Below are 20,077 nucleotides of genomic sequence, written 5' to 3'. Positions count from 1 at the left end.
GTATTTGAAGAAGAGTGCTGAAAACAGGCTTTACCTTAAAAGAAAGCTGTATCGTTTTCAGTATAAGGAGGGGACGAAGATGATTGATCACCTCGAAGAGTTTAACAAATTGATTGCTGAATTGTAGAATTTAGAAGAGACTATCAAGGATGAAGACAAAGCTTTGATCTTGATAAATTCTTTGCCTGAATCCTATGAATCATTCGTTACGACGTGGATTTATGGCAGAGAAACAAACACGTTTAATGGGATCTCAAGTGATGTGATGAACCATGAGGTAAGGAATCTTTGTAGAAAATAGAGGAACAATTCTGAAGCTTTAACGGTGAGAGGAAGATCAAAGGAGAGAAAATCTTCCAATAGGAAGAACAGCAAGTCTCATATGAGTAGAGAGTTTGAGCAATAGGAAATTCTTGGATAAGGATGAGTGTGCGTTTTGCCATGAGAAGGGGCACTAGAAGAAGGATTGTCCTAAAATCAAAGCTAAAAACAAAGGAAAGAAGAAATAAGATTCAGAGGCAAACATTGTTGAAATCGACGATGAGGATTTTGTATGTGCCTTAACAGCAGCTGATAACATGGATTACATGAATGAATCGGTGCTTGACACTGGTTGCACTCATCATATGACTTCTCAAAGTCATTGGTTCTCAACCTTTAAAGCAATTACTGGAACTGTGTACATGAGTGATGATAATCCGTGTTGAACACAAGGAATTGGCAGTGTTATGATCAAGCACCGTGACGGTGTAATTCGAGAGCTACATGGAGTGAGGTATGTCCCAAACCTGAAGAAAAATTTGATTTCTTTAGGCATCCTAGAATTAGAAGGTTGCAAATTTTATTCTGAGAATAACATACTTAAGGTAGGCATGAGGGGCATTAGTGATGATGAAGGCTCCTAGAAGAGGATTGCTCTACTTTTTAATGGGCAAGACTATGGAAAAATAGGTGGCTATGGTGGCAGATGATGATCAAATTGACTCATCTTCTCTATGGCATATGAGGTTGGGGCATGTAGGAAATAAAGCTCTAAAAAGATTGATTAAGCAAGGAGTTCTAAAGGGTGCCAGGAGTGGCAAAGTAGAATTTTGTGAACACTGCATTCTTGGCAAGCAAACAAAGGTGAAATTTGGCACTACAATATATCAAACTGAGAGAATATTGGATTATGTACACCCTGATGTTTGGGGACTTGCAAAGAATGAATCTCTAGGAGGAAAGAGATGGTTTATGTCATTCATTGATGATTACTATGAAGAACACGGGTATATATGATGAAACATAAAAATGAGGTTTTGAATATTTTCTTGTAATGGAAAAATATGATTGAAAAGAAGACTGGCAAGAAGCTAAAAATTCTAAGAAGTGATAATGTTGGGGAATATATATCTGATCCCTTCTTTGAAATATGCAAAAAGGAGTGTATTACTCGTCACTTTAGTATTAGACAAACAGACAAACCCCACAACAAAATGAGATTGCAGAACGGTTGAATCGAACGTTGTTGGAAAAAGTGAGATGTATGTTGTCACAAGCCAAATTACGTAAGAGATTTTGGGAAAAGGCTCTGAATTATGCATGTCATATTTTGAATCGTCTACCTTCAACAACTTTAAATGGTAAGACTCCAATGGATTTATGGTCAAGGAAGATAGCTCAAGACTATGAAAAACTAGGGGTTTTTGGGTACGATGCTTACTACCATGTGAAAGAGAACAAACTAGATCTAAGAGCAAGGAAAGCTATTTTTTGGGATTAATAATGGTGTCAAGGGATTCAAGTTGTGGAACACAGAACTTAAGAAAATAATTGTGAGCACAGATGTGACTTTCAATTCTCATATGAAACTCCAAGAAAATCGGGATGTTGTCCATAAGGGGAGCTAGAAACAAAGGAATCTGAAGAATCAAGGACCAAGAGCGATGACCTGAATGAAGAACAAAATGTTGTTGATCAAGAAGAAATTCATGATGAAGAAGATGTGAATGATGACATTCAAACACAAGAGGATTGCATTGCCAAGAGAAAAGGAAAAAGAGAAATAGTGCGCCATATTCAAAGATTGTGTTGCATGTTTGACATATGCATTACCGGTAATCAAAGTTGATATCCCTATAAATTTTACCGAAGCAATAAGCAATAGAGAAGAGAAGCAATGGGGTGAAGCAATGGATGACGAGACACTCTCTCTCAAGAAGAACAAAACCTGAGAATTAGTAGAGTTGCCTAAAGGAAGAAAAGCTATTGGATGCAAATGGGTATATGCAAAGAAAGAGGGAGTCAATGATGAGAGTGTGGTGCAGTTTAAAGCCAGACTAGTGGCTAAGAGATATGCTCAGAAAGAAAGAATCGATTATAATGAAATATTTTCCCCCCATGGTGAAACACTCCTCCATTCGAATTTTGCTTGCTCTAGTAGCACAGTTTGATCTTGAGTTAGTACAACTAGATGTAAAAATTGCGTTCCTACATGGAAATTTGTCTAAAGAAATTTACATAAAACAACCTGAAAAAGGAAAAGAGGGTTTAGTCTGCATGCTAAACAAGTCGCTATATGATTTGAAACAATCAACCAGGCAATAGTACTTGAGATTCAATAAGTTTATGAAAGATCAAGGCTATATAAGGGGTTATTATGATCATTGTGTGTACCACAAGAAACTGAGAGGAGGTGCATATATCTACTTATTGATTTATGTAGACGATATGCTCATAGCTTCTAGCGATATCACTGAGATTAACAAGCTGAAAGCTCAGATGCATAAAGATTTGGAAAGAGAGATCCCGGTGTGGCAAGGAAGATTTTGGGTATGGAGATCATGAGAAATAGGAAGAGTGGCTGGTGTGTTTATCGCAGAAACAGTATCTTGAAAAGTTGCTGGGAAAATTTGGAATTAATGAGGAAACCAAACCTGTAAGCACATCACTAGCTCCTCATTTTAAATTGAGTACTCAACTATGCCCTAAAATTGAGGAAGAAAAATTCAAGATGAAAGATGCTCCTTATTCCAATTTAGTAGGGGGTTGATGTATGTTATGGTACGCACTAGTCCTGATATTGCTCATGCAGTTGGAATTGTTAGTAAATTTATGCACAATCCTGGAAAGGTGCATTGGGAGGCTGCTAGAGATATCTTCATGAAACAAGGGAGACAGGAATTTGTTTTGAGAAGAATTATGGAGGAGTTGAAAGTTCTCAATTAGATATGTGGACTTTGATTTTGCTAGTGATTTAGACAAAAGAAGGTCCACGACAGGGTATGTGTTTACTATGGCAAAATGTCCTATATGTTAGAGATCAATATTACAACCAACTGTTGCATTATCAACCACAGAGGCTGAATATATGGCAATGGCTAAGGACATTAAGGAAGCAATCTGAACGTTAGGTTAATAGAAGATTTGGGTGTTAATCAACACAAGTTGAATGTGTATTGTGATAGTCAGAGTGTTATTTACTTGGCAATCAGGTACATCATGCGAGGATCAAACATATAAATGTGAGATATCAATTTANNTTCGAGAAGTGATAGCTGAAAATGACGTTCGTATCAAGAAAATTGCTACGGTAGATAATGTTGCTGATATGTTAACTAAGATGGTGGGTGTATCAAAGTTCAAGCATTGCTTGAATTTGGTGCATGTGAAACAAGTTTGATCTTGCAATATGGTGGAGCAACGGATGCTGCTATGTGTAATGTCTCAGTATGGATTTCATGTCAAGGTGGAGTTTGTTGGAATTGGTATAAAATCAATATGTGCCTAAACTAAAATAGTTATCAATGTAGGAAAAGGAAAGCTGTAGGTTTTTGGGTTAGCTTGGATGCAAGCTAACATTGGCTTAATTTCCTAGTTTGATTAGGATATACTTTTAGTCTAGGATTTGGTTTCCTATATGTAATAGGATTTGGTTGTAACCTATGTCATCTATTAGTATAAATAGATGACCTTAGGAGCAGTGTAGACATGAGTTTGTGAGGCATATGTTTGTGTACTTGAGAGCTGTAGGGTTTGTGTTCTCTTGTATTTCTTTGGTAATTAATAAGAAGCTTCTGTTAATTAAGGAGGTACTCCAATATTGGAGGAACCCTTAAATTGTTTGTGTTCCTTGTTCGTTGTTCATCGTTTTAGCTCTTGTTCTGGCTTAAAAGTATAACAACAACACTATCCTTAGTTGATTAAACCTTTCAGTGATTGAGATAACATTATTGGTTATATATGGTTACAATGTAATGCCAATAGATATACAATATACTAATGGCTTCGAGTCAGAATTGTTTAATCAATACAAAATGATAAATAAATAAATAAATAAAAACTGTTAAAGTTTCAAATAGGCATCCCGCACTCTCCTATTATAAAAGTAGAAGAGATAAATTCTACTTATGTATAATAACTTTTTTGGAGTATCAATATCAACATGTCTTTAATCTCTCAAATATGAAACTTGAAAAGATTAAAATAAATTCATTATTGATAGTTGCATCAATTGGAAGCCAAGTCCTTTTTAATTGGGCTAGACCTCGTTGGGATTTTTTGATTTTTTTAAGTTAACTTACAAAAATATGTTTTTCCTAACCATTCATGTTTACTTATATTCACTTGTGTTTACTAACACGGGGTATTTAATTCCTTAGTTTCCCTACGTTAAACATATAGAATAAAAAATTATGGAAGTTCTATGGTAAAATCCATAATCAAATACCCTTAAAACTAGGATTCAGACCAACTAGGGAGTAGTTGATCCCAAATTCCTTATTGCAAAATTCTTGAGTTTCCTATTCATGACTTCCCCTAAGGGCATCTCCAACCCAAGGGGTGGAAACCCAAATTATGAGTTTTGAGTCCAAAATTATTCTCCAACCCATATATTTTGCGGGGTGGAAATTTGAGAAATGTCAAATTTGGGGTGGAATTCTAGTCCAAGTTTTGCCTGAACGGGTATTTTATGTGGAGCCCAAACTTTGCCTTTTTTTTTTTTTTTTTTTTTGGCTTGGAAGTCCATGTGAAGAAGAAAAGTTGTTAAGCCTCACATGACAGTTTTGCTGTTTGGCTAGCAGAGAGTGCGACACAGATGACAGCCTTGTGCAAGTTGATTCCAAGGGCTAAAAATTCAAAAGTTGTGTTATTTTTTATTTTTTATTTTATTCCGACAGCTATATTTTATATCAACGATCATGATTAATTTTAGGCAATCTGAACAGTAAAATTTATAATTAATCTAGATCATATCCAACCTCAAAACTTATTCCAAACTATATAAATAGCCATTCATTTGGTAAATAATCCACCAAAAATCATTTTTTTACTTTCTCCCTTTGTTATATTTTTTCATTCTACTTTCATCCTTGTTGAGAATGGCCCCAAAACCCCAAAGAGGTGTGAATTGGAAACCACAACAAGATGAAGCATTGTGCAAAGGGTGGGTTTCTATCTTTGAAGATGGGGCTATTGGCACCAATCAATCAAATGACTCATTTTGGTTGCATGTGTACCAAAAGTTTTTGGAAAATGATCCAGGCATGAGCAGAGCCGGGGTACGATCACAACAAGCTATTGCTTCTTGGTTCAAGATCATCAACCAACAATTTTCTCTATGGAAGGCATGTATGACAAAGGCCAATGCAAGGCATGTGAGTGGCTCCAATCTTGAAGATGTGGTGAGTACCTATTCTTTTCAATGCTTAAATTTATAATTCTAATTCTTTTCAATTATTATTTTATTTTTATTTTATTTCATGGGTAGGATAAGAATGCAAAAACACTTTTCTTGAATGATAATAAACCTCCGAATAGGCCTTTCAAGTTGTATCGTGCTTGACAAATCTTAAAAGATTTCCCAAAATGGAACAACCTATGTTAATCTCCCACACAAACATTCAAAGATTCTTCTCATAGTGGCAATACAGTCAATTTGGAGGAAGATGAAGATGATGTGGTCATGCCTACTCCAAAGCCATTGGGAAGAGATAAACAGAAGGATGAAAAAAAGAAAGGGAAAGGTGCTGAAGGTTATCTCAACCAAAGTGGAAAGTTCTTGTCTGAATTGGTTCAACAAGGAAATGAGGATAATGTTCATGGACCTATCAAATCCAACAAGATAAGGTGGCCAATGAACAGAGGATAATGTCCATGGACCTATCCAAATTTACTCCAAGAAAGAAGAAGTATTGGGGGAATAAGTAAGGCGAAATTATTGAGGCCCAAATGAATACAAGTTCCCCCTACAATCCAGAAGACAACTCTGGAGACTATTATCCAAGCCCACCACATAGTGGTTATTAATTTATGTTTATTTGTAATTGTTGTTTATCTTTATTTATAATTATTGTTTATCTTTATTTGTAATTGTTGTTTATCTTATTTATAATTATCGTTTATCTTTATTTATGATTGTAGTTTATTTTTCTATGATTAGTCTTTTTTTAAATTCAATGATAAACCACATAATTCATTAAAATCACACAACCACTTTTATAATTTAAACACACAACATAATCTAAACACGCCTACATAATTTAAACACACAACCTAGCTTATTGCCCCTCTCCTTCACATCTCCAAATGTGGTTGATCAATTTCTTAGACTGTGATGCACTTGCGAAGCACGGACTCTATGATGACGGATCATGTAGTCTGAGATAGTTTGTCAGTCTCGGTTTATATCGTACGTGATAGTTAGCTCAAGCTCATAAGCAAGTCTTGCTCTTGCTCTTCTAGATGTTCATGGACAATTATCATCATCATCAGATTTGGCATCTAGATCCTCATACTCATCCTCAACAATCATGTTGTGCAATATTATGCACGTCATCATGATTGAATGAAGTTGTTCTTTATGCCACATACATGCAGGTCCCCTAACAATTGCCCATTGAGCCTGAAGTATTCCAAAGGCTCTTTCGACATCCTTCCTATAAGCCTCTTGATTTTGGGCAAATAGTCCTTTTTTTTTTTTTTGGAGTATTCAGTTGGGAAATCGTCTTAACCAATGTAGCCCTACGATGGTAGATAACATCAGCCAAGTAATAACCCAGATTGTATTCATTTTCATTGACAACATATTGGAGACACTACATTGACTACATCATTAAACAATAGGGAACGAGCTAGGTCGTTGATATCGTTGTTCGATTCGACGACTCCAAAAAAGCCATACCATATCCAAGTGTCATACGAGGCCACTACCTCTAGAACGACAGTTGGCTTATGCTTGTAGCTGGTAAATTGGCCTGCCCAAGTAGTGGGGCCGTTCTTTCATTCCCAATGCATGTAGTCAAGACTGCCTAACATGCCTGGGAATCCTCTGCGACTAGCCTTGTGCAAGAGCTTGTAAAGGTCAGCCGGATTTGGGGAACAGAGGTACCACTGGCCATACACGGCTTCAATAACGGAACAAAACTTTCGCAAATATTCAAGGGCTGTAGATTCACCCAATCTATAGTACTCGTCGGTGGAGTCTACCCAGCATCCATATGCGAGCATTTGAAAAATTGCTGTTAGCTTTTGCTCTAGAAATAGACTTTGTCGTTCACAAGCGTCTATCTTCTGGTTAAAGTATGGCTCATATGCAACAACATCATTCAAGATGCAACAGAAAAGCTTTTTTCTCATACGGAACCGCCTATGAAAGTCCACTAAGGGATAAAGTGGTCTTTCACAGAAGTAGTCATCCATGAGACTCTTATGGTGTTTTTCTCTCTTCCGATTCATTGTTCACGGCCTACAACAAAACCACCATGTTCGGATTGTTGAGCATATTGCTCCAACAAAAACGTATGGTGTTGAACGGCCATTGCAACCCTCTGTTGTTGAAGGTCATCATCATCAAAATCATCGTTGAAGAAATTTTGTATAGCCTTCCCAGGTGAATTCATTGTAAGAAGGAGAATGAGATTGAAGGAGATTGTGTGGTCAATTCGGTAGAATAACACTTCTTAGATAGACAAGAGAATGAGATGACCTACATGTTTGAAAATAATTGAATGAAGATAGGAAAAGATAAGGAAATATAAGGGAATCAAATAAAGTGAGATGAACAAAGATGAGCAATGGTTTAGAACATGATTGAAACAAGACAAGATGAGAAATGGTTTAGAAAATAATTGAATGAAGATATGGAAAGATAAGGGAATCCAATAAAGTGAGATGGACAAAGCTGAGCAATGGTTCAGAACATGATTGAAACAAGATAATAGGGGATGTGAAAGGGTTCAGAAAATAATTGAAGAACATAAGTGGATGTAGGCAAAAGTTCAGAACATTATTGAATGAGGATAAAGGAATCCAATAAAGTAAAAGTAAAAGTGAAAATGGAAGACAATTATGGCAATGGCTTCAATGAAGGGTTCGAATTATTCCGGGCATATGCAAAAGTAGCAGCTCCAGTGATTTCTGCCGCTTTAAAAAAAATCATGTGGTTCCATTATTTTTAATATAAATCGCGTGCTACTTGTTTTTACTTTCAAAGTCCATGGAATAAAATGTTGTTGTATTTGTTTTTATTTTTAAGTGAAATTCTATTATGTTTTGGAATTTTAATTTTTTTAAGTTAAAATGTTTAGAAAATTAAATCACGAATGTTGAAACAAAAATAATGTCAAGAAAAATTAATGAGAAATAAAATTTAGGGGTTAATCATTCTTAAACAATTTAATAAAGACTGAAATTATGAGTTTGCAAGGTTGAGGAAAAAAAAATTTTGAGCCCTAAAAATACATAAATAGTTGTATTTTGAAAGATGAAAATTTGAGTTTAGCCCCAATATAGTTGGAGGTGGCCTAAGTAAACATGCTCAAATGGAATTGAAAAAACCAAATCCAATTTATTCTTAAAAAAGAAAAAGAAGAACGAAGAGAGCCAATCCAATCTAAAATCAAATTAGTTAGGGGAACTTGAGTGAGGGTCAGTCCACACTAAACTATCACTCCTCCCACCAGAAACACAATCACACAACATGACAACAGCAGCAGCCTGCTTCTGATTTCTTTCATTTATAATTTACATCGCTCTCTCTCTCTCTCTCTCTTCCTGACTTCTCTCTTTGATTCCTCCGATCCCAAAACCCTAGAGACCAGAGAGAGCAGATCGCAATCGGATAACAGCCATGGCCCAAGCGAAGCCTGGCGGAGAGCGCCAAGTGCTGGAGTCGATGTACTCGATGATTGCTCTCGTCTTCATCCTCGTCGCCTGCGTTGAGCTATGCGACGCCGCCACAGTCGTCGACGTGTATCGGCTGATCCAGTACGACATCTCCGGTGCTCCTTTCGGATCTCGACTCGCCAACCTCAACCACCATGCTGGTTCTTTGCACTTCGCTCCTGGCTCTGATCTCTCCCGCACTGTCCTCATCATCCCCTTACGTGAACTCAACATCTCCTTCGTCAAAGGTAGTGCTTCTTTTCATCTTATGTATTCTTATATTTTATGCATTTATGTGGGTAATCTTCGATTTTGAATAAATCTGATTTTTTTTTAGTTGGGCTCTCCAATATGTGTGTATTCTTAGTCTTTTGAGTGAAGTGAGATTGGTGAGGCCATCTGTGCACAATCACTTAAGCTTGAGAATGCTTCTTAGAAGTTCTTAAATTTCGATGCTTTTACTTTCTAAATGCTAATTAGTAACAAGCCCCGCATACAAACAATAAATGCCACCTCTAACTGCTAAAATACTGGGGCTGTTTGAATATGTGACTTTGAGCAACTATTTTGAACTAAAATAATGCTTATTGAGTAACTCAATAAGATATCACGGTTTGAATTTTAAATTTATAATCATTGAGTAACTCAATAAGATATCACGGTTTGAATTTTAAATTTATGATCATTTAGTAACTCAATAAGAATGTTGATCTCATTGATTCTTAAACTATAAGTGCCTTAGCTAAGTTGGTTGAGTACCGACCAACTTTCCTTTTCAGATTGCTGATTGCTGATTGAGATTGTTAATCATATTGCAGAATATATTACTCAAAACCAACCTCTGGGAGGTTTGCTGTTTTTGCTGCCCCAGATTTTTAATATAGAAAATAGAGAAAGGGCAAAAAGTAATCATCAAACTGATGGAGAGGAGCTATTGAAGAATGATCTGGCCGAACTTGAAAAATTACTTATACATTCCAAGATACCTGTAAGTCAAACAGCCATAAGTTTTCTTATTCTTTATAATTGGAGGCAGTTGTCTTTCTGCTGTTTGTTTCTTGCACCTCTCTAGGTATGGTTTATGATGCGCATGTGCTTTTGCATATGCTGTTGTATTTAGCTTTATGATTGCTTTTAAGCTAGCTTCTATTGTTTTCCTCTTAACATCCTATATATAATTTATCAAATTGACTACATGTTGTTTTCGTTTCTCAGTCTTCTGGTTGCTTTCCTGGGTTTAAGATGTATGATTAATTTTTTTTCCTAATTTTTTCCTAGTGAATGATGCATACCATATGATTGAGGCGCTTTATTTGATCATTTTAGCATATCAGCTCAACAGGAATTTGATAGCAGCAGCTACTTGCTGCTATTTGTTAGTTACCCGAACCTTGTTAACTGTTTGGCTTTAACTAATAAGGTTTTGTACTTTTTGAAATCCTACGAAATCATATTTTTCAGAAACCAAGCCCACTATTATTATTTTTTTTTTTGGTCATTGATTGTAATGTCTTGCATCTTGACTTTGAAGTAAATTACCCCTCAATGAAAGTAGAGTGAAGGCATTATTCTTTGTTGTGCATGTGTAATAGGCAATTATATTAATCTGTTCATTGTGTTGCATTTGCTCTTTTGCAATCACATGTTTAAAAATAAATTCACCAGTCTTTTTCTGCGAAGTTATGAACTGTGAACCATTTTAGGGCATCTACACTCATCTAATATGTATAACTTCTAGTCTCAGATGTAATGAATTGCATTTCTCATCCATAAATGAAATTACAATATGTTAATTCCTGCATTCTGCGATGTAGTGCTTAAATGGGGTTTGTTTGGGGAATCCAAGTGTTACAATGGGAGTAATTCTTAAGTTTTAGATACTTTTTGATTATTTTATTCGTTTCTTAAAATTGTTGTTGTCTAAAGGACATCTTTGTGGTGGTATGTTCTGTTACAGTATCCTGTGTATTTTGCTTTTGAAGATGATGATATTGAGGCTGTGTTGGCTGACGTAAAGAGGAATGATGCCACTGGTCAACCTGCTACTGCAACTACCGGCGGGTACGTAAATGGCTTTATGATTGAAACCATGGAACTTATCCCTAGACAGATAGCTGCATAGTATAATATGGATACTATATATTTTGATGAATTTCTTGTCGATGATATATCTGTCCTAAAAAAGATGGTCACTACAGAGAGTTAAGTTCTAGTGAGAGACTGGGTTAAATTGGGGGGTGGCCTCCAGAGTGAGTTCGGGTCCTTATAGATTATACATAAAATGCCATTATAAGGATGTAAAGCTTGCAAGGAAAATATTTCTGTTCCAAGTTGATCAGGATTGTGGAGGAGTGGCGGCCAAAACTACTATATGAAAAAAAAAAAAAAAAAAAAAAACTGCATAGCTACTCACTGCTGGTGGATCTTGGCTCGGCTTACTAGTTGCTAGTAGGTTTTGACTCAGTTGTTTGGATGTATCAAAGCATTTTAAGGATTTCAGCTTGATCTTTCCAGATTGGTCTGATTTTGTGGGTTAAGGTTCCATTACTTTTGGCCCAATTAAGTTTGTGGGGATAGATTGGATTTGGTTTGGTTTGGTTGTTCCTGATGGACTACTTGTCCTCCAGTTTTTTACTCAGTTTTTATCATCTTAATAATTTTGTGCTTCTCAAAAAAAAAAAAGAAAAAAGAAGAAGAAAAAAGGTAAGGGATTGAGGTAGGAAAAGTTACAGTATAACACCAGCAGGATGGATAAGGGCTGTAGAATTCTTGGAGGATATGCTGGCTGGAGAAAGTGAGAAAAATTCAACTTCACAGAGTAAAGAGTAAAAGACGAGAGGTTAGCTGGTTTGGACTAGGAACCAGCTGGAGGATACAGATGATAGAGAGGTATAGAATAAAAGAAAAGAGGTTTGTAGAGGAAATCTTTTGGAGGCCGAGGTCATTAAAGTAGGATTCTGCATTGCACCAAAAAGTTATATAGGGGCTGGAAATTTTGGAACTTGAAAATATATCTGTGGTTGCTGATTCAGGAGTCCTTATCAAATATGACTGCAGCAAGTACAACTTATACAACAATTTAGATCTCGATTCATTATATTTTGTGACCTTATTTATCGTTTTTCTTCCTGTCCTTTTTAAAGATCTTTATTGCGCTTTAAGTAAATGCATAGAATGCTGTTTTTGGTACCGTCTGATTTTCATTGTTGACATGAGTGTATTATTTATCCTTTTAGTTATGCCAATACCATTTAACTTCAAATATACTTATACATCCTTGTTTGGCATGAGCTTTAGGAGGTGCTTTGCTTAATTGTCATAGCACAACTCTGAATCTCTCTGTCTTTTCTGGTTTTGCAGATATAAGCTTGTTGTTTCAGTGCCAGAACCTAAGAAACGTGCATCACCCACCATCACAAACATTCAGGTTCAAGCTCAACTCTTTTATTTGTTTGTTTCTCACATTCTTTTTATTTTTATTAATATCCCTGTCAGTTCATCTAAGTTTAATCTTAGCAGTTTCTTAAACCAGTAGAGTATGGAAATATCTGTTAGCTCCTTTATTTACCTTGTAACAGTTGGAACATATCTTATTAAGCCACCTTTGTGTTTTTCTACCCATATAACATTTTTATTCTGTTTATAAAAATCTCATATCCTAAAATTGATGATACATGTGTTGCACAATGTAAGAGTATCAAGGAAGTGTTGTATTAGGTTTGTTATATTTTGTTGCTATGCTGGTTTCACATTTGTTCGCTGTTCATAAGTTATATTGTTTAGGAGGCAATAAATGATATTCTTCCATTAACATGTCTATAAAGAATCTATCCATATCGGATATCATATATCTCAGTTTCAGCACATATTTATGCCTATCCAAAGTTTAAAACAGTTAATTTGATATTGGAAGTATATCTGAAACTATGACTTTGAGGGTACAGTTTGAAAATGTGATTATCAATTCAGCTGTACCCTTGAAGTCTCGTATTAGGTTTGTTATATTTCCACAGATGACATGCTTTATCTTAAAATATGACTAGTAATTATACTTTACCCTCGGATGCTTATGTTATATTGGGTACATTCCCCTGTAGAAGACTAAAGCTTTGCTGTTAGTTTGGCTTACAGTTTAGCTGCTTTGACTGAAGAATGTAAAATTGGTAAGAATTTTGGCATATGATCTTCTAATAAGGATAATCAGCTAGGAATTTTTAGTTCTCTATGTATTGATTTTAGTTATATCTCATAGGATTTGAGTGTCAAAACCTTTTCCTGCATTGAAGGTGTTGTAGCCTTGCTAAGCTCAAAAGGTGTTTCAAATCCTTTTAGTTATAGGTGGATAACTTATGTTGCAACCAGAAATACCATTCTCATGTGCATATGAGCTAGTTAGCATTTTAATTCATTGTAATGCATTAAAGTGAAGCAAGTTCGTTGTATATTTACTGCTCCACTTCTTAAAACTAGATGGCCGGCCAAGCCTATTTGATTTCTCAGTTCTGTATTTATATTAATACCTAGGAGATAGTAATGACTTGACATCAGATGTCAATTGTACTGAATACTTTTGCATGTCTGAGCATCAATCAGATTTCAGCCGTAGTTTTTACCTTATTCTGCAATCTGTTTTGGCAACTGTCTTCATTAGTAGCATAATTTTAAATGGAATCTTTCTTGGAAGACTGAAGATCCAGTTGATAGTGTTTAGTTTGCTTCCCCTTGTTTGGAAATTGAATGTTTGTTTTTGAATGAGTACAGGGATGGCTCTCAGGATTGAAAACTGATGGAGATGCAAATCAACTTCCAACTATTGCTATAGTAGCATCATATGACACTTTTGGGGCTGCTCCTGTATGTAACTTTACAGCATATCATGAATTATTTCAGCTACTGATAACTTTATAAAGGTTTAAAATTTTGTTTATTTTGTAGGCTTTATCAGTTGGAAGTGATAGCAATGGAAGTGGTGTCGTGGCACTTCTTGAAATTGCTAGGTTATTTTCTGTTCTTTACTCCAATCCTAAGACAAGAGGAAGGTACAATTTACTTTTTGGGTTAACATCAGGAGGGCCTTATAATTACAATGGAACTCAAAAGGTGCTCATCTCCTCCCGATTTATTTCCACTTTCATTTTCTTTCTTCAAGTCTTTTATTCCCTTTTCTTAAATATAGTGCCCCTCTGTTTATCTTTTTTGTCTGCTTACCTTAGTTATTTCATTTTACAGTGGCTTCGGAGCTTTGATCAACGCCAGCGCGAGAGTATTGACTATGCTATTTGCTTGAATAGTATTGGATCATGGGATAATGACTTGTGGATTCATGTGTCTAAGCCTCCAGAGAATGCCTACATTAAGCAAATTTTTGAAGTAAGCAAATAATATTTTACAAAACATACTACAGGGTGTACGGTTAAATTACCTTGAGTTCTGCTGCTGCACTACATTGTATAAGTGATGGGATTTCTTGTAGGGTTTCTCTAATGTAGCAGAAGAATTGGGCGTTAAAGTTGGTCTGAAGCACAAGAAGATAAATATTTCAAATCCCCGAGTAAGTTGATATACTTGAAATGATATCTTGTGGTGAACAAACAAGACTATTTTGTTATGTTATGTCTTCACAATTTAATGATTATGAGAAAAATTTCTATGTTTAAGTATAATGCTTAATGCCTCAAATTAGGAAAGATGCTTGGTTATCTTGCACATTCGATGCAACAATAGCTATTATTTATTATAACTCAGCAAGTAGTTTGCATTGATTTTCCCAGGTTATCTCTGAAATTCTTCCACCAGGAAAACTATGATACCCCTAATCATTTCAACTACTGGCTTTGACAGGGAAGTTTATAGGGCATAATATCTTCTTGTAATGAAATATCATGGAAAACATTTACAACTTGAGAAAATAACTGCATACCTCTTAATCTAAAATCACCTCTAGGATAATCAAACTTATCACTAGGTTATGCTTGGGGTTCATTGCAAGTTGTAATCTGTTTTCATCTTTACTGTCATCCACAAAATCAATTCCTCTACCATACTTTGCTGGTTCGGTCTATGTTGTGGTCATACCTTGTGCAGATAGGTTATTGATTTCTTAAAATTATATATTCTTGCTGCTGCAACCAAACTGAACGCTACTTATTTTGTGTTTCCATGAGCTTGTAAATCAATCTGGGTGCATCTTTCTTCAAAGTACTAGTCCATTGCTAGAAACATGCTGTGTTTTTGTTGCACCGTACCCTACTGTTTATACCAGGTGATAAACCATTTTACCTGTTCTAGGTAGCTTGGGAGCATGAACAGTTTTCACGGCTGAGAGTTACTGCTGCCACCCTTTCTGAACTCTCTGTTGCTCCTGAACTGTTAGAAAGTACTGGCAGTCTGGTTGATGGCAGGTTATGTTTATTTAGACCCACTTCTTATTAATGGTACATATATTATAAGCGGTCTTTTGCTGAGATCTTGGTTTTGTGCAGACCACTCGTGAATGAAGCTGCAATCATTAAAAGTGTCAAATTAGTTGCTGAGAGCCTTGCGGTAAGGCTAATTTATCTGGAAATTAACTTCTTTCTTTTTGTTGCTTTCGCTTCTTGGTTGTAACAGGATCTCTAGGAGCATACAGTTCTGTTCTTACTTGCTATAGATTGTAAGTGTGCGCGCTTCTCTTTTTTGGTCCTATTGAAGCAGATAGAATGTTTACCAATGCTTCAGAGATACCTGAAGCCTCTGAGGATAAGAGGTTTATGTGGAATATTTTCTGTTAACATTCAGGGTATTTGACAATTAAACTGGTAGGTCTGAGAGGCATGATGAGGTTCGTCTGGATAAACAGCATGTGCTGTGGCGTTAAGGATAAACATCATGTTATTTAGAAACTTTAGCATCATCTGATTAAGAAACCTGTTCTTTACTGTACACTGTAAAAGGAGTTAATCTTGGTCATTGTCGTGTCCTTGGATATATTTTTTAGAAGGATTTTGACCTAATTGTGTGTCTGTTCAATTCTTGTACAGAGTTAATTCAGGTCAGGTTCATTATCAATTCACATTATCAAATGAACATTGATATGTCAATAGTTTCTTGAACAAGTGTTGGACGATGTGAATTCTGGAATATGAATTGCTAAAATATGTTCCGTAGAAGTGAATATTGTTAACCAGAAAATTTACTAAATAGGTCAGAAGTAATTGATTTCTGACTTTTTTGTTATTTGTTTATAATCTTTCTGCATGTTTCTCCTCTATTGTACTCAGAGGCATATATATGGTCACGAAGGAAAGAACGTCCAAATCTTTGCAGACAACAGTAGTCTAGCAGTCAATCCTTCTTACATAAAGTCATGGTTGGATCTCTTGTCACAAACACCCCGTGTGGCGCCGTTTTTATCAAAGAATGACCCATTTATCTTGGCATTGAAGAAGGTTTTACTATCTTCATATTTTCCATACATTTCATGGTTATAGCTCAAATATGCAATTGCTTTCACTCAATATTGTGCTGATAGTTGTTTAATATTTATTAAATATGTACATATATGTTCTCTAGTTTTCTTACTGTATAAAAAAGAACCAAGTTATAAATTTATGAATATGTTGGAAGCATCTAATGTTTCTCTATTGTTGACAGTCTATTGAGTTCAACCTTCAAAAGTTTGTCGATGATACTTTGTTGGTCTAATAAGTTGCATTTTTGCGCTCAATATGTAACTATGGGATTATGCAATATATTTTATACAAATTTTTGGGTTGTCTTAAATTAAATTACTTTCTGAATTCAAATTTACCTAAATGTAGGCTATGAACAAACAAGTTACCGAAATTTAGACTTCATATGTGGAATATGATAGAACTGCAAGCATGGAAAATTTGTCATAAATAGAGCACAGGATAGAAGCTGGGGAAGGATAGCAACTGGTGTGCTGGCTACCATTGTAGGTGGGGTTGGATATACTGTTGTAGACCATGGGATAAGTGAGGAAAGAGAAACAAATAAAAGACCGGGGGAAGGGAGGGATCTTATGGTCAAATAGGAAAATTTAAACCAACCTGCCTGTTAAAGAATAAATCTGGTTTTTCCTCGTTTCATTGGTATATGTTTGTGACCTGTCAGATTTTATATTATTGACAGGAATTGGAAGATCATACCGATGAGGTGAATGTGCAGCATGAGGTGCTTGACGGGATGTTTACTTTCTATGATTCAACTAGGGCTAGCCTTAATGTATATCAGGTACTAAATGTGTACTGGAAAAAAGAAAATGTTAGTTTATGTTGATTTCTTATACTTGCTAGTTTTGTAGTATAACAATTCCATTCTCCCCCCCACCCCCCCATATCAATGCCCATTAGTAATTACAAGTTTCTTGGTTTAATATACTTTCAAGGCAGTCTGACCATCAATATGTATGCTTAAGCTTAAATAAGTCTCTTCAAAGTTTTATTTATTTTTATGTTTGGACTGCCATAGAAACAATATGCAGGTAGAAATGGGACATTCAACTAATCAGTTCACCCATGTTATTTCAGGTTGCTAGTGTGACATTTGACTTGCTGTTGCTTCTGGTGTTGGGATCGTATTTGATAGTACTTTTCAGTTTCCTTGTCATCACAACTAGGGTATTGTTCCTAATCCTTACAATATCAAAGCATCGAAGTTCTTTTTTGCCGTTCTCTCATATTATATGTAGTAGTTTTTTAATGGAATACGAGCAGAAATCTGAATTTTTTTCAATTTCTGGTGCTGCTCTTCGGCAGGGTCTTGATGATCTGATCAGTTTATTTCGACGACCTCCATCACGTAAGGTGAAAACAGCCTGATTACCGGAGATAGGATTATGCCAGAAAATTACCTTTTTCTTTGGTACAGAAGATTCTCCGTGGCTTAGATTAAAATTGATGAATTGACACGTTAGTTCATGTCATGAGGATCGTTCAGTTGTTGGTTATAGGAAAATGCTTATAACTTTTGTGCCAGAATGACACGCATCAAGGTGCTGAGAATTTTTTTGTTGAGATTCATGGTTTATACAAGTAGTATTCTGGCAATTTTCTGGGCATAGGTTGATGTTTACGTTTCTGCATGGCAATTGAATTCGAATACGGCTCAAACAAACAAGGGCACTGGTCAAGATAGAACTTTTGTCTATGGTCTATGATAATTGTAGCAAAGGGATGCACTTCTAGATTTTTCTCTTTTATTTTAGTTCACTGTCTAGTCAATAGTAGCCAATTTTCAGAGTGATCAATTTTATCACCCCTTTTTGTTTTGCTAATCTTAATCTGCCATGTTGTGGGTCTTACCCTATTGAGTGCAATCGAATGTTGACTAATGTTTTTATGGGTTAAATTACGATTGGTCCATTCTTTATTCTGCCTTTGCTTGCGTTCTGTTATTCATAGTTCTAATTTCCATCAATTTGATCGACAACGGCATGCCCAATCATATGACCTCTCTTTTCTCTTCATTTTTCCGCAAGTTTGTTAGTCATACAATGAGACTCAGAATGAGGAAAGAGCCAAAGTGCGAGTTGGGTACGGAATAGGTTACTTCTTTTCTAAGAGCATCTCAAAAGGTGCCTTCTACCTCCACTCATGTTGGCAGAGGCCCCAAATCCCCAAGCTCTCAATGAATATTTGTGTAAACCCCCTTTTCCCACAATATTGTACCAAAAATAAAAAGGGCATCTCAAATGGTGCAACAACATACAAATCGCGAAAAGTAGTTCACAAAAACTACAAGATCCAAAAAACTGTTTTTGTGAACTGTTTTTCCCGCTGAACAATAGGTTCCAATTTTACCCACTCAGAATTTGGCACATATCTTTATTAAAAAAAATTATGTGAACTGTTTTTCCAGCTGGACATTAGGAAAAAAAAAACCAAAAAAAAAAAAAAAAAAAACAGAAAGAAGAAGACTCTAGCCAATGTCGGCAATGCCCTATCCCTTACTGTCGAGAAAAACTCTCATGCAATGGGGATAATATATTTTGTTATTCCCAACCAATAACACAATGACATGTGAGATAACTTTTTCACATATCATAATAATGTTATTGGCCAGTGATAGCAAAACAGTGTCATCCTCGTTACAAATAAGTTTTTTTCCTTGCTACCGCCCCACCCCCTTTTCCTTCATCTATGTTTTTCCTCTCTCTCTCCATCTCTCCCTCTCTCTCTTGCACCAAGATCACTCTATTTTATAGATGCTTACTTAGCGTACCAAGAGTTTCTTGGGGATTATTCCTATACATATGTACATTATTTAGATATAATGTACATATGTATAACAAAGGTAATGATAACAAAGATACACCTTATGCATCTAATGTTGAAGAGAGGAGAATGGGCTCCAAGGATACTGAGACTGGGAAGGATTTGATGGGTGCTTGACTGCTTTCTGCTTATGTAATGGGAGGAGAGTTGTTAGCTTGCTCGAGAAGGAGATAGAGAAACAGAGCGCTGATTACAAGGGGTGTCCCTCAAATATTATTTGAGGAATCCCACAATGGAAGCTCTCTGATATACAGTTCCCTTCTACTGAGGGATCCCTCAAATAATTTTATTTGAGGGACGCCCTTTAAGGTACCCTACAATTTTTTCCCAATGATCCAAACCATCTATTTTTTAGGTCTTCATTCATAGATCATCCTTACAAAAAAATTAGACAAATCGGAAACCGTTTCGACATCCAATTGTGTTTTACAAAATCAATGAACACGGTGCTTCAAGAAAATGCTAAAATTTCAATAACTTAATTGAGTGGTTAAATGATATCGGATTCAAGTGATTTTTTGTAGAGATGATTGTAAACACGAATTTCTTGCGACAAATGAGACAAGAACACGTGTACAAAATAATATTGTATTTATGAAATTTAGGATTACAATCTCTGTACTGAATCCTCTGATTCGATCTCCAAAGTGTTTAAA

The 20,077-nt window shown here is 35.7% G+C and overlaps 2 protein-coding genes across 2 annotated transcripts; one reads left to right on the top strand and one right to left on the bottom strand.

The window, feature by feature from the left end:
* Positions 1-7,260: 7,260 nt before the first annotated feature.
* LOC117630265 lies at positions 7,261-7,716 on the bottom strand. Its single transcript, XM_034363012.1, has one exon. It carries the CDS (start codon positions 7,714-7,716, stop codon positions 7,261-7,263), a length of 456 nt encoding a protein of 151 aa, XP_034218903.1.
* Positions 7,717-8,858: 1,142 nt separating this feature from the next.
* LOC117631164 (nicalin-1) lies at positions 8,859-18,495 on the top strand. The gene is made up of 14 exons (XM_034364155.1): positions 8,859-9,392; positions 9,963-10,132; positions 11,102-11,205; positions 12,505-12,571; positions 13,906-13,998; positions 14,080-14,244; positions 14,374-14,514; positions 14,618-14,695; positions 15,433-15,545; positions 15,627-15,687; positions 16,404-16,571; positions 17,278-17,379; positions 17,676-17,765; positions 17,904-18,495. Exons 1-14 carry the CDS (start codon positions 9,110-9,112, stop codon positions 17,964-17,966), a joined length of 1,698 nt encoding a protein of 565 aa, XP_034220046.1. The 5' UTR covers positions 8,859-9,109; the 3' UTR covers positions 17,967-18,495.
* The last annotated feature ends 1,582 nt before the right edge of the window (positions 18,496-20,077 follow it).

This window comes from Prunus dulcis, chromosome 6 (genome assembly GCF_902201215.1).
Source record: "Prunus dulcis chromosome 6, ALMONDv2, whole genome shotgun sequence".
Taxonomy (NCBI): Eukaryota; Viridiplantae; Streptophyta; class Magnoliopsida; order Rosales; family Rosaceae; genus Prunus; species Prunus dulcis.
The sequence above is the reverse complement of the archived record's forward strand: the minus strand, read 5'-3'. Positions and strand labels throughout refer to the sequence as shown.